Source organism: Maniola jurtina, chromosome 7 (assembly GCF_905333055.1).
Source record: "Maniola jurtina chromosome 7, ilManJurt1.1, whole genome shotgun sequence".
NCBI classification, from domain to species: Eukaryota; Metazoa; Arthropoda; class Insecta; order Lepidoptera; family Nymphalidae; genus Maniola; species Maniola jurtina.
In genome coordinates this window covers 10988228-11004552 of record NC_060035.1, presented here as the reverse complement: position 1 = coordinate 11004552, position 16325 = coordinate 10988228, and the positions used below count along the sequence as shown (strand labels likewise).

The following is a 16325-nucleotide window of genomic DNA, read 5'->3' as shown; positions in this document are numbered from 1 at the left end:
GACATAATATTATGAACCTAACGGTTATCTAACCTTCTTTTCTACAAGAAAACTAGAAAAGAGCTGATAACTCTTAAACGGCTGAACCAATTTTTTTAGATTATAGCTAAGAACACTCTCGATCAAGCCACCTTTCAAACAAAAAAAACTAAATTAAAATCGGTTCATTCGTTTAGGCGCTACGATGCCACAGACAGATACACAGATATACAGATACACAGATACACAGACACACAGATACACAAATACACACGTCAAACTTATAACACCCCTCTTTTTGGGTCGGGGGTTAAAAACGTAGAACTATGAAATATTTTGACAATAATAATTATTAAGTTTGAATTCTTAAATAAATTGTGCAGCACTAATCAAAAATTAAAATTTCATAGTTTGTAAATTAAAACCATTTACATTCGTTTAATATAATTTAACATCTACCGGCACTCCAAGTGCTATCAATATAAGCATGTCAGTGATGAGATTATGACCAATCCCAAAATCACCTAACGAACCTAAAGAAATTTTCACTGTAAAAATTTAATAATTGAATCAATGACCTATGAATTGTTATTGTGTAGCTGGTAGAAAACCGTTTTCCCCGCTAGCGGGAATTCCATTTTTGGGTGTAACAAGCAACTTGCTTCCTTAGCTCATGTAATTGGCTGATTTTATGGGATTCTTGCTATAACGGTATTCTAGCCCTGGATAGTAAAAGGCCGTCAAAATGGGATTGCGATCGCCACGTTGTCGTTACCATGTAACAAGCCAAAATATAGCAATATAGTCATAGGCCGTAATGTATCAAGCCACGGCGCGGCGGTAGGCCTCCTGAAAGTTATTATAATATGAGGACTTACCCACATATCCAAGAATGCCTTCGTCTAGGTATCGAGGCGAGGGTAAGTGCGAAGGGCGGCAGGGCGGAAGGTGTATCAGGCTCCTCCTGCGCCGGCGCACCGCATACCCTCAACTCCGGCACTCGGAGCTGGTGGCGACTCATCACAACGCTTCTTTACAACATTTTTATCACTTTTTTACACTTTTTTTTCACACCAATGATCACATATATGAAACTTCTCTCACTAAGAAAACGTAGATTTTATAGCAAATCGTCGCTTTCCGCGCATGTCTACGAAATATTTACGTAAGATAGTACTAAGTTAGAAATGCATAAATGGAATGTGTGTTTGCTTTATGATCGTCAGTTTAATTAATCAACCGAGTTTTAGCAATAATTGATTTACTGCGAGTGTTTATAATATTATAGTGAAAGTGACTTCCTAGAGCTAACTCCTGCAATGTTTAATTCCTAGTGCTCACATTATTAGAAATATTTAGAATAATTTGGTTAATAATATAACTAAAATATTTCAGAAATGTTCGCACACTAACCATAATAAAGTATCTAGGTACACCTTGCGTAGAGCTCTACGCTGCTTACGCTGAAAATGAAATAAAATCCACATTAACCGGTTTGATTACCTTTTGGCTAGTAAAATTAAAACGAGGATTAGCATTTGTGATATACTTAACGAATTCGTTCGAAGCCTTTAGTTTTAAATTTGAAAGAATTTTTTTTTGAAAATGTCTAATGTCTAATATATCATAATGTTTTCTCCATTCAGAATTATTAAAAACTATGAAATCCGTAGACCTTGTTCTATTTCCTTTCAGTCTGGTATTTATGAAAATGGTTTACAGAATTTAAAAATTGTTTATAATATTTATTGTACTCGTAAACGTCTTAATATTGACTTTTTATTATCTTTTATTTTCTTTATATACATAATAAAAATTCAGATTCCACAATATGTTTGTGTCCGCAAAAATCTCTTTCGAAGCATTCGATGGGTTGACTCGAAATTTTAACAAAAAGTTATATTTTATACAATAGTGTTTTTATATACTTTTATCCCAACGTTTGCACGGGAACAGGAATTATTTACTGCTCTTATAATTATTATCAGATACTAAAATTAATCAGACTCAGCCACAGCGAAGCGTGACCAGCTTTAACAATTTTTATATAGGTACATTAATCCTTATGTTTTATTTACTAATTCGATATTTATAGAAATCATTTTTGTGTCTTGTTATTATGTAGTGAATAGCTATAAAACCCTTCAATCAGTTAAGACAGTTTTGGACATTTTAGGCCTACATGAAGACTTTACCTATAAAGACGCAACAAGTAGGCTCCAACTTAAGAGCTTAATTCCCGCGGGCCTAACTGGTCTACGTAAACAATCGTTATGAGATACCTACTCGTAAAATTTGCGATATTTAATATCAATAGGTATATCGAGATGCTTTATAACTTTGTCATCTACGAAATCCTATATGTTCCGAATTAAATGTATAGGTAAGTACCTAATTCGGAACATAGTATACATCGATGTAGTAAATCGTAACACACTTGCAACGCTGTAAAAGCAACATGACACTCATTGGCCATGAAGATCAACTTGTATCAAAAAATTGGAAATTTGGGATGGCCAATATAATGCGTAGTATATATAGAGATATTATGTACTTATTTTTCGTAGATATAAGCAGAAACTTTTTAGTCTGATTTTCCCTCGATTTTTATGCTCAAAGATTTCAGATCTTAGCGGAATCTCAAGAATAGTAAATTGTTTGTAAAATGTATTTGTTCAGCTCTCATATAAATACCCACAACTGTTGCTGACTGTACACAATTTATTTCTACGAACATTGTCGCATCTGTTGGCTTCATGCCTAATACGAAGCGCCGCGACCCTGCCTTCAGGGCTAGCAATATTTCACGTCGGATCGTAAAAGCAAATAGACATAATTAAAGAACAGGTGGGCGAGTACCTACTCACCGATTTCGTTACAATGTATAAATGGGACCTTGAATTTCCCCTAACTTAATTAATGAATGCTTAACTTTTTCAGGATCATTACATTTTAACTATCAACGTATTAGTAGGAGTATATATGCCTACGAATCACATGACAAAATTAACACAGTAGTCTGTAATCTGTAATACTTACTGCAATATATTTTTTTATATTTCAGAGATCGCTACTAACCATAAGGTAAATGTTTTCTACTTCTGTTTGTTCTTTCTTTTACTTTCTTTATTTTGCTCCTTACTGTTTTTCCTTAATTTTTATGTTCGTTGGGAGAACCCCCACTAGGTAGACAAACGACATCGATCGATGTATTCAGGCGAGCGACGCAAGATCGTGGCTTGTAAAAGTCCCTACAAGAGACCTTTGTCCAGCCGTGGACGTCTATCGGTTGATAATAATGATAATGAGCTGATGAACTAAAATGGCATGTCTAATTTAATTGCTATCCCTTTCGTAATGCTCGCTGAAAACAATGGCACTAGATTTACGGCCGTATTCACAATCATTACCATGAGGTCTCACTGTGCATTCGAGCGCACTATGAGACCCCATAGTAACGTTTGTGAATACGGGTGTTAGACCTGTCAATTTAGTTTAAAGATAATATGTGTACAACAGAATTAACCACAATATCTATCAATAGAGATAAAAGTTGATGTAATATTGCTGTGAAATTCGGTATCAATTAAAAACAATCCCATTTATTACTTATCTTTAATCAAAATCTATAGCAATCGGTATAGAATGGGTAACCTCCGATATCGATGTTTTATAAACAAGGGTGGAGCCGGTGATCGTATTTGCATTTAAAGCTGAAAGGCCTTTCAGGTGTGTGAAAGCAATATACGTGCGAGATTATCATTAATTAGAGGCTCATATCGTTTATCGTAGTAATTAAGAATATAATACAAATTATTTCTGACTTCAAACTATTGTCCTGACTTTATTTTTATTATTTTAGCAAGGATACTGAAGTGAGAGGAAGGTTTACTATGGATTTGGTCCTAATGATTATACCTATCTCTACTTCCTTTCAATTGACTGCAACCTAATTGTACATCTGCCTAAATGACGACCACAATTAGCCTGCGTCATTACAATGACATACACCCTAACTACGTAGGCCAGCTGTTCGGGTGGCTCTTTCATCCCAAACTTACCGCACGATTGCTCTGTTTAAACGACTTCGTCGAGCTCTGTGTAATATATCATACTCTTAGGTACTCTGTGGTGTCTACAGTGTAACATATGACCTTAACATTGTAAGTGAAAGCGCCTGTCTTAGATATCGAGGCAATAAGTCGAGTAGGGCGCAGTTCAGTAATCGTGGGCGACCTTTGCGTGCGCGCCTTACGGACAGCCGCACGCACGCCGGAGTGCATGCGATTTTAAGTCGACAGGCGCTTCCTTTTACACGCTTTTCACACATCACTCTAAAGTCTGAATTCTTGATTAGTATAGGTATAGGGAGGTATAGAATGTTAGTAATTAAACTAGAAAACATAGGAAGATAGATTCCTGTAAGACTGTCTTTGAAAATTATAGTACGGGACAGGTCGAGATGGCAATAGGAGTGGGGACCCCGCACCACCCTCGCGCTAACCCGATGAGGGATAGCGCGGGTGACATCCGGGTGAGCGGGGCGTCCCCCCCCCTCATATTCCAATTGCCATCTCGACCGGTCTCGAACTATGTTAGATTTCAAAAACATCTTTACATATTGGTATATAATCATCATAAGCCTGTGTAGGTCCACTGTTGGGCATAAGCTTTCCATAAAGAGCGCCACCACACCCGGTCCGCAGCCTTCCTTATCCAGTCACTCCCCGCACGCCGCTTTTTAATATTGGTAGGTACCTAGGTATAATAAAATAGGCACCAATGAATATAACACAGTAGATAGGTTACGTCGATCGTATGCAATACACTGTCTAAAACTAATATTTATCTACGTGAGTTCGAGTGGACACGCCGTTTTCCTACGGGTATTAAATCGCAGTTATTATTCAAAACACTATTCGCGAATCATTGACACGGAAACAGTGCCCTGTCTAATTCGGACTTCGCAAGCCAAATGACAGCCTTTGTAAACAAATAGTTCCGGATGTCGTTAATAAATTAGGAAACTGCTCACAGCATTTTCAATGGGCTCAATAACTGTAAACAATAAATAACTTCATTAATAATGATAATAGTCCTTTCACAATTTTTCTGATTACCTTACCTATGTTACCTTTACACTATGGAAAAACCAATGGACTGATGAAAAAGTTAGCATACAGTCAGACTTAACTTCAATTACTGGTCAAAGTTTGATCGAAAATGGGGAAAGCTATTAATAATGACTTAAATTTTAATAAGATATTCCATAAGATATTACGGTAGGTACAGGTAATTATTACAGATAAAATTAATTAATTATAAAATCTCCCGCCACGCTAAGTTCGTGCTTGTTCGGACTAATCTCAGAAAATAGGTACCTAACTACTATATGAATTTTCATTTCAGACTAATTAGTTAAAAAGGCTATATTATTAGCATAACATACTTATACCTAATATTGTGTAAGACCGATAATAATTAATTAGATTCTTGTTGAAGTGATATGGCTGCAATAACATTACACTACATTTGATAAGATTAATATCTTGTACATAGATATACCTACTTACTTACCTAGAATAAACCAATCGCCACTTAGGCGCCGCTACAATACCTAGCTACTTATATCAAGTGATTTAATTTAAGCACTCAAGGTTTATTTTTATTTACTAACTAGATGACCCGCCCCGACTTCACTCGAATAGAATTTTTGAAAACCAAATTTCCAAAATCTTGAAACACGTAGTAGTTACCTACCTAACTACTTTTTCTTTTCCGAAATTCTAAATACCAATTTCATATAATATTAGGATATAACGTGAAAAATTACAGTATTTCCTAACAAATTTTAAGCCCCTAAATGTATAGGTGTGTTCAGCGCCTAAGTACCTATTTAGAAAGTATATTTCCAAATAGCTTTAGCCCGGAATCGAACCTGAGGCTTCCCTGTTAAGAATTATAATACCACATCACTTACAATTCAGGGACACCGCTAAGTGAAATACGGAAGCAAATTATATCCAAGTCCCAGGTAATATCTCTCCACTTGTATCTGTTGCATTCCACTATGTTATTTAGAATGTAATTGTAACTGTAATTTAGGTTACGATGGGGCTGGCGTGTCCGTGTCGGACAAAAGTCCCAAAAAAATAAAGATTAAAAAAAAAAAAGTCCCAGCTGAAAATCGAATATCCACAATTTGTTTTCGCACGGCTCCACAAGGTGGTCACAAAAGCACATAAATTAAACAAAGCTTTATGTAAATTCTTTATGTTATAATATTCAGAACACCACAGCAATAAATTTGTCACTGAATTACAGAAGTACGGATTTCATTTAATTAACTTAATGCTTTTGGGAAATGTTTAATACACTTACTCGTAATAGGCACGACTCGCTTTATTAACGTAACGAATTGATTCAATATTAATTATTGTTACACACAGTATGATGATTATAACTTATTGAACGATCAGGATGAATGTAATATGTAATTGCTTATTTCTAATTCAATGTAGGTATTGTATTAATACCTACGCCAATAATAATTGAGGATTTAGGAAATGAGTAATTTATTTATTGTTTTCCTAAAGCTATGTGTTCACTATCGACAAAACTTGCAGAAGGTAGCTCTGGTAAGTAACTCACAAGTCGCTTCATTGTGTAAAAACTTGCAGCGTTAATTTCTTCTAAACCGCCATTTTTTGAAGCATGCTCGTAGGTGTCGTTTCCTAAAGGTGCGCCAACCTATGTGTCGTAGTAGCACGCATGCGTGTCTCACACGCAATATCCCACGTACTTAGGCCCGAATTTGCTTCGCTTTTTATTAAGGTAATTGCTATTTGACAAATCGCAAAAATGCTGTACTTTGAAGTAAATTGTTTATTTTTCTAAAGCATTAACAGCTATTAAATACATGCAATTAAAAACTTCAGTTTGTGAAGATTATAAGGGCCTCTTTTTATTTAGTATACATTATCCCAATAAAAAAAAAAACCAAGTTGAAAACATTGCTGTTCGCAACTTGTTCTGTAAAAGTTTTCTTTAACATCTTGATACTTTGAAGCCAACCTCCAGAAAATGATATGTTTAGGTTTAGCAATCAATTTTAACTGTTAGTTTTATACTAAATGTTTTTCGTTTCTTAAATAATCTAAAACTAACCAAAAAACTTCCTGTGCTATTTATTTTCTTGCAGGCGCTCTATGGAATTCAGTGTCCACTGGACTGTCATGGCGGAAGGACTGTGCGCGTCATTTCGTCGCAAAATATTATTTAAAATGAATTTAAGCTTATTATTTTTGAATGAAAGTTGTGTTTATAATCGTTGAAAAATAAAATAGGGATTTTTTCATTTCTAAATGAAGCCTGCTTATATACTAAATTGTATTCTAAAGTTACGGTTTTACCAGGTAAATACTCGGAGGTTGTCATAGATTATGATGACAGATAGTAAGTGTTCTAAATAGGTATTATACCTATGTTAGGAGATAGCGCGCCTCGTTCCGGGTGCCGTGTTCCGAAATGGATTTCGTAGTAGTGCAAGTTTGGTGCAAGCCCCACATGACGGAGGGGTATGCGTCAGGCATTTCCTGTGTACAAAAAAAAGACCTATATTTCGGATCCATATTTCATCACTGACAATATGCACTATTCAAAGACTGTTCTTCAAGCATTGAGGAATTTTGGACAGAGACATCTCGAAGGTTCCCGAAGGCTGCCTGAGTTAGATTTGTCGGCTAGCTAGCTTTTTTCGAAATTGGACTTACTTAGCTGGATTGTGTGTTAGAGCTTTCTTATGAGATATTATATGTACATAATATAACCATGGGTCTCATAAGAAAGCTCAGATTCATGCTGCGGGCAATGGGGAGAGCCTAAAGGTTGGAACGCCATTTCGGCGGCCGTGTTTCCTGCCATATATACCTTAGATACCTGCAAGCCAAGAGTGAATAGGCATCTTCCAGGTAAGCGTGCTCCAACTTGGACCTCATCATTGCTTTCTTTAAAGCATGATTGTCGTCAAGCGCAAGCGCAAAGATTCAGGCGGCGCAAACCCGTAGCATGTGGAAGACCCTATTAAAGACCTATGTTCACTGTGGACGTCTGTCGGTTGATGTTGATGATTATGTCTTTAGTGCAAGTAGTTCAGTAGTTTCAGAGTTTATCGATAACAAACAAACAAACCTTTCCTCTTCATAATATATGTACTTAGTAGCGCAAACTTGGAAAAAATCTCGTGGAAACTCTTTGATTTTCCGAGATAAATGTCATTTTACCTGGCAGCCCTAATCAATTTTATCACTGATAATAATAACTAATTCATAACCGTTAAAACTAAGAGTCAAAATCTCGTTTTTCTAGTCGAGTTCCGTAGGCTCTTTGAACCCACCGCATTATTATCCCAAGAAAACCTACCATTAGATGTAGGAATAATGGAAAGAGGTCACAACCCTCAGCAATAAAGAATACGATGCGGAGAGAGATGTCACTCTCAAGGTCTTTAAATGTATCCATGCAAAAAACCACGTCGACTGGTTGCTCCGTTGCAGCGTGATTGAATATTAAACCAACAAACACACTTTCGCATTTGAAATATGGCCAGTGATTATAAGAAACAGTTTAAATCTCTCTCTGCTCTCTGAGAGACGTTAGGCAAAGTGAACACGAATTATGACACTTCTGTGTTCTTATACAAGCTTAGGTCTCTCAATTTTGTCAATTAATGTCAAATTTCTTTCTCAGATCAAAACCTAGTAAGTGGTTTAAATTCAAAAGAAGTTTAGGCCGTAGTTCTTTCTGGTCCAATGCGGAATGGCATACTTCACACACCTTTGAGAACATGGAAAACTTGCAGGTATGCAGGTTTCCTCACGATGTTTTCCTTCGCCGTTAAAGCAAGTGCTTTAAACTTTGCTTAAAACGCACATAACTGAAAAGTTAGTAGTGCGTGATTCCGGGATCGAACCCCCGACCTTCGATTAGGAGGCGGACGTTCTAACCACTAGGCTATGACAGTTTTTAAATTAAAGGGGTTTAAATATTTTAGTGTGAAGACTGGCCAACACATTTATTCATTACATGTGCATCATTTTCTTTTTTAGGGTTCTGTACCTCAAAATGAAAAACGGAGCTCTTAAAGGACCACTTTGCTGTCTGTCCATTTGTCCGTCCGTCCGTCAAGAAAACCTATACAGTACTTCCCGTTGATCTAGAATCACGAAATTTGTTCTCGGATTTATTCCTTTACTTGGGCTATGAGAGTTGAGACCTATCTACCTGCCCATAATTCTAGGTTAACGGGAAATACCCTATCGGTTTTCTTGACAGACACGACAGACGGACAGACGGACAGAAAGTCAGACAACAAAGTGATCCTATAAGGGTCCCGTGTTTCCTTTTGAGATATGGAACCCTAAAAACATTATGTAAGTATGCAAAGTATTTCCCTTGCAAACCATATTTTAACAGTTGACATGTAGAGGTCATTGACTTTTCCTATCTTACTTTTAAGTTTTAATGCATTATTAAGTATTTACTGTTTTGACATGGTATTTAGATAATGGGTGATATTCATTTTATTTAATCTAATTCCTTTTAAAAACTTAGTAAGGCGCATTAATCTATAAAAACCTAGCCAGTTCAAAGACTAACTATGTTTTAAAATGGTCAAAGCGACTTACTAGCTTTTAATTTTACTTTAATGTGGGTGTCCTTACAATACAACGGGACATACTATGAAAGTTAGGCTTATGACATAAAACGATTTTTGGAAAAATGACATTTACTTTGTTTTGATATGGGGCGGTCGATATAATTAGGTACTAGGGTAAAGGCTCGAGTAAATGAACAGATTGGACGTTTTTACATGTATTAAGAGCTGGAATAAAAAACCGGCTGATATACCTTTTTTAAATATTTTCTTACAAATTCTTACACTTTTTTCAATTTCAATTTCAAAACCGTGTTCCGTTCAAACCGTTCAAAAGTGCGTGTGCGTGCGTCCATGTGTGTGTGTGAGTGTGTGTGAGTATATACTTGTCTGTATGTTTGTACGAGTGTTTGTTAGTGTGGTATTGCGTTGTATAACCACATGAGTAGCGAACAGAGTCAAAGCTTCATACAAGCGCGCTACGATAGGTACACTACTACAAGCTTGAGGCGCGTGTGTGCGTGAGCACAGGCGCTACGTCGCGTACGGAGAGAAATCGGTTTATACCGGCTCGGCCTGTGCTCAAGCTCAGGGGCTGCAGTACACGTCGCGCGTCGTGTTTTCATTTAATTTAATGTTAATGATAATAATTTAAATAGTGTTTAAAATCTATTTTCTTGAACTGTCATAGATTTTGTTCAAAATCAATATCTGAGGATCCCTAGGACTAGGACGCCATTTTGAAATTCTTTGTTAATTGACCGATTTCGTTCAAAATCGATATTTAGAGCTCCCTGGGATCACAAAATAAGAAACTGTTACCAAAATTTAAAAAAGTCGACGCCATTTTGAAATTCTTTGTTAATTGACCGATTTCGTTCAAAATCGATATTTAGAGCTCCCTGGGGATCACAAAATAAGAAACTGTTACCAAAATTTAAAAAAGTCGACGCCATTTTGAAATTCTTTGTTAATTGACCGATTTCGTTCAAAATCGATATTTAGAGCTCCCTGGGATCACAAAATAAGAAACTGTTACCAAAATTTAAAAAAGTCGACGCCATTTTGAAATTCTTTGTTAATTGACCGATTTCGTTCAAAATCGATATTTAGAGCTCCCTGGGATCACGAAATAAGAAACTGTTACCAAAATTTAAAAAAGTCGACGCCATTTTGAAATGCTTTGTTAATTGACCGATTTCGTTCAAAATCGATATTTAGAGCTCCCTGGGATCACAATATAAGAAACTGTTACCAAAATTTAAAAAAGTCGACGCCATTTTGAAATTCTTTGTTAATTGACCGATTTCGTTCAAAATCGATATTTAGAGCTCCCTGGGATCACAAAATAGGAAACTGTAACCAAAATTTAAAAAAGTTGGCACCATTTTTAATTCTTTCTAAATTGACTGATTTCGTTCAAAATCGATATTTAGATCTATTGATCGATATTTAAACTAGGCAATCACAACAAAAACAAACTTTACCATCTTGTTGAACAAATAACTATTGTTAATTAAATTGTATCCTCCAGTGCCAACCCTACCAAAATAGTTATAAAATTTGCTCGCTTCTTAGAAGCTTTGCCTCTGTTTGCTACTCTGTGGTATAACACCATGTTAGTAAATCTTAGTATATTTTTAACCGACTTTAAAAAAAGGAAGAGGTTCTGAATTCGTCGGTATCTTTTTTTTTATGTATGTTCCCCGATTACTCAAAGACGCCTGGACTGATTTGGATTTTTTTTTTGTTTGATAGGGTATACTTTGCAAGTGGTCCCATATAAATTTGGTAAAGATCTGATGAATATCTTTGAAGATGGAGAACAGAACTCCTCAATGGATAAGAGCAAATTCAATTTTTTTTTAATGTATGTTCACCGATTGCTCAAAGACGCCTGGACCGATTTGGAAATTATTTTTTTTTGAAAAGCTAGGTATACTTTGCAGGTGGTCCCATATAAATTTGATGAAGTTCTGATGAATATCTTCTGAGATGGAGAACAGAACTCCTCAATGGATAAGAGCAAATTGCTCGCGATCAGTGTAATTGCTTAGTAAACAGTAGGGTTTTAGCTGGGCATGGCATATTATTATAGTACAGTGGGGCCACTAAAAATTTTGAAATAAAAAATTTTCAAAAGAAAAATAAAACCGACTTCAAAAACCACAATAACTTAAATTATTTTTTACTTTTTAGTGTTTGTGATTTTGAAATCGGTTTTATTTTTCTTTTGAATTTTTTTTATATTTATTCTGGTATTCTTCTTTCTTGGATATGGATCCCTCTTGGGTATCCCCATTTCTCTCTGTCTTTGGTACTATCAAGCTAATTTTCTCTCGCGATTTGCACAATAGCATTAGACCAACGCGTCTTCGGTCTACCTACCTGTCCTTCTTTCATCTGTAAAAATCGATACAATATGACCATTTGCATTGCAGTTTTAGGGCATGTCTCAAGGTGTCTGTAGGCTTTGTCTTTTTTCTTATGTCTTCAATTCTCACTTTGAATATTTTTTGCTTAATTTATGCAACTTGCCATCGCCCTTTAGCAAGTTACTATTTCTTTTTATATTCTTTGTCTGGACCCATGTTTGGCTGGCATAGGTAAGGCATGGCAGGATGCATGTATCTATAACGGATCTTTTAAGATGTACTGGGTAAGCTCCTTTCATTCTTTCCTTTTGTGCCCAGTAAAACAAGCATACTCGGGCTACTTTGAGAACCCATTAGCAGCTAACAGCAAGGCCTGGACTCCAATTTTTATATGTGGAAGCTGTATTTCCTCGTTGCGTTTATGAGCAAATAAGAATAGTTAACTACTTTTACTAAAAAAAAATTTTATTATTTGGCGCGAACCATCTAAACACCATGATGATTATTATTTCTGCGTTGTGAATATTACCAGAAGAAACAGCAAAAAAATTGTTCCAAGCGGCTCTATTGTAACTTGCAGTCTGCAATTTGAACGATTCTGACTTCTGGTGATAAATCTGTACCTCAGCCCCAACCCAGTACCTCTAATCTACCATTTCAAGAACTTTCAGAAGGTAGTGACGATGTAGTGACTTTTTTACATCTCAACTTAGACCATTCAATCAAAATTATTTGGATCACTTAATGAGAGATCTTAGATTGTCTAAAAAGCATCAGAACATGTGGCTTCTCGGCTCAAAGGAACAAATCTGATAACATCAGACACTTGTGTTACGGTATATTATTCTCACTACTCTTAACACATTCAGTAGCTGATGTTGCACTTCCAGCGACTTGGATGCAACAAGGGCGTTAAGTTTCATTTTCTCTGTAGTCATTTGGACTGTTTTCCAGAAAATTTAGGTGACTTTCAAACTAAGATAACTATACCAAAGGGGATAATATCATATGAAAGGGCTCTATTATACATTCTAAAACAGGTTTTATTTATTATTATTATGTAAAAGAGTTTTTGATTTATCGCGCAAAATGTAGAAAAAAATATACAATAAGTCAAAAACTGAAAATCTGACATTTTTTTTTAAATTCCAAGCCGAAAATATACTTAAGAATTTATTAATAGGAATCGAGAGTTTATGCACTAGATAGAGTTCGTTCATTCACTGAAATTTCCAGTTCATTTACTGGCAATTTATCCTTTTGTTAAATAAAATAATTTATAATAATTAATACCACGCATTTTATTTGATTTTTTGATATACTGTGTACAGATACACAAAAAATAAAAATTATATATACACTGGACAGCAAATAAACCGGGCCACCCACTACCTTGGAAGTCTGATTCGATTTTCTCAAAAAGTATAAAACTAACAACTATCAAAATTATACCTGCAGAAAGTGCATTTCATAATGAATAAAATGAATGGAAATTCATTGCGATTAATCAATTAATTAAGTGTTTATTAAGGATTTTACAAGGAAGAGTCGTTTTCCAGCCATGTTAATCGTAAGTAATCATGAAATGAAAACAAAAATTAAAGCCAGAAACAAAGATAAAATTAAAAAAAGTTTTTGGTCATTATTCAGTATTTCCTCCCCTTGCTCGGATAACTGCCAGCATACTCGTATTCATCCACCATCACGAGCCTGACGATGAAATCTTAAGGAATTGCATTTCGCTCCTCTTCAATTGCGATTCGCAGCTCTGGAAGCCTTGTTGGAGCCGATATTCGGGCTCGAACCCGACTTTTCAGCTCATCCCATAAGGGTTCTATCGGATTCAAGTCCGAGCTTCGAGCTGGCCAGTCCATTGTACGCATTCCCACGTCGCATACATACTGGGTCACCACATGAATAACGTGACGTCGTGCATTATGATGCATAAACTGGCATATTCTGCGCGATATATCCTGCGTAAGATACCACATGGTGTGCGAGGATTTCAGTAATGTACCAATGAGATCAATCCACGTGTACGACCCCCTGGTTCGATGAAAACTAACGCTGTACATGCGGTTAACGAGATGCCGCCCCAGATCATTACAGATCCTTCTTCATTAGCAACAGTTTCCTCGATGCAACACTGAGAATAACGTTCTCCAGGGCAACGATATTGTTTCAGACGTCGATCATTTCAATGTAAACTCACCCTGGTCTCATCAGTGAAGAGTACATTACCCCACTGTTCTAACGTCCAGTCCCTATGCTCTCGAGTAAATTCAAGTCATGCTTCATGGTGGGCTACCGTCAATGCTGGGCCTGTTGCAGCTCTCTTTGGAGTCAGGTTCCATTCAACAAGTATCCTTCTAATGGCGTCTGGGCTTATGACCACTTGGTGTTCGTCACGCAGACTTTATTGGACTTGAACTGCGTTGAGGCGGCGATTTCGCAGAACAGAAGTTGGATATCGGGCGTCGGCATTCATACAATGGACTGGTCAGCTCGACGCCCCGACTTAAATCCGATAGAACACTTATGGGATGAGCTGAAAAGTCGGGTTCGAGCCCGGATAACTGCTCCGACAAGGCTTCCATAGCTGGAAATTGCAATTGAAGAGTATTGGAAGGCAATTCCTCGAGATTTCATCGTCAGGCTCGTGAGGTGGATGAATACGAGGATGCTGGCAGTTATCCGAGTAAGGGGAGGGAATACTGAATACTGACCAAAAACTTTTTTTTAATTTTATCTTTGTTTCTGGCTTTAATTTTTGTTTTCATTTCATGATTACTTACGATTAACATGGCTGGAAAACGACTCTTCCTTGTAAAATCCTTAATAAACACTTAATTAATTGATTAATCGCAATGAATTTCCATTCATTTTATTCATTATGAAATGCACTTTCTGCAGGTATAATTTTGATAGTTGTAAGTTTTATACTTTTTGAGAAAAGCGAATCAGACTTCCAAGGTAGCGGGTGGCCCGGTTTATTTGCTGTCCAGTGTAGAACAATTCTCATATATCTTAATTTTAGGTGAAAGTCAGGGTAATCCTTATTCGTTCATGTACTGGATCTTTTACCCTCCTACGTCAAAATACTAAAAGTCCGCGTAAATTTCGCAGATTGAAATGTCTGCTTGATTAATTGTCAATAGAGGGTCATGACATGTCAAAATTGCTAGTTTGAAGGTGAAATCGTCTAAGTCATTCGAGATGGTTTTCCTCTTAAAATAACAAATAAGTCTTTCTTAATAATTTCTATAAAATAAAATATTTTTTTGGATTTTTCTTGATTCAATTAACCCCCAAATGGCAGCTCTACAGAATAGATGGATGACGTCAATGAACCGAACCCTCACTTTATTTTATTAGCAAAAGAACATTGCATGACCACTAAATAGAATCATATTGTTAGCGAATTAGGAGACATTGATATTACTTAAACACATTTTCATAATCTACTTACCTTTGTATCTTAACAGGGCTCTCTCCGTCACTCGCTTCATACAATCGTAGTTCCAATTTCATTTGAATATTAAGCAACCAAAGTCCATGAAATTTTGCAGACATATTCTAGAAACTAATATCTGTGTCTGTGGTGTTTTAGATTTTTCTAAAAATATGTAGTTTTGAAATTACAGGGGCTCAAAGATATGTATGTAAATTTTTAAGACCGCGTAACTTTGAAACCGAATATTTTAACAGAAATCTGGAAAACAACAGACTATGTCTGCAAAATTTTATGGACTTTGGTTGCTTAATATTCAAATGAAATTGGAACTACGTTTGTATGAAGTGAGTGACGGAGAGAGCCCTCTTAAGTACCTAAAGAAAGCTTATGGTATTGTGAGAAAATGTAGTAACTATTTACTCAAATAACAAATTCGAGGTCGTACCAGTCACCCGCATATCGGTATGCTCAAAGGTACTTGACCCTTCGTTTTTCTTCACTGAACATTCCGAAATACGCAACAGCATAGGAAACTACCTATTTCTTACATTTGCTACCTTGTCATGTGCTATACCAACGCGATTATATAGATCTTAAACATTAAATTTACATGTAGTATGTATATTTTTGCCATTGTTTTGTTTACACCAAAAACAAGTTGTGTAATGTATTTTCTAAAAGTAAAATACCTACTTAAAAAAATATTGGCTCTATAACAATAAGTCAGTGTTGGCTCTACTATTTGCTAATAATATAAGAGAGAATCAAAATTATTGTCTAAAATAATGACAATACAAGTTTTTTTTTTAAATGTAAACTAGGAGTTAATATCTTTAGAAGACAAATATAATATGGGCTAAAA

The 16325-nt window shown here is 35.9% G+C and overlaps 1 protein-coding gene across 5 annotated transcripts in view; it reads right to left on the bottom strand.

The window, feature by feature from the left end:
• Positions 1 to 16325, bottom strand: part of LOC123866919 (cAMP-specific 3',5'-cyclic phosphodiesterase) — a 600070-nt gene that overhangs the window by 353045 nt on the left and 230700 nt on the right. The window contains exon 2 of one of the 5 annotated variants that reach the window (XM_045908708.1): positions 858 to 1129. The exons of 3 other annotated variants lie outside the window; for them this stretch is intronic. In XM_045908708.1, the coding sequence (XP_045764664.1) occupies positions 858 to 1000 (143 nt within the window). In that variant the 5' untranslated portion in view covers positions 1001 to 1129. The remainder of the gene's footprint in view (positions 1 to 857; positions 1130 to 16325) is intronic. One more of the 5 variants, XM_045908709.1, reaches the window with a different exon arrangement.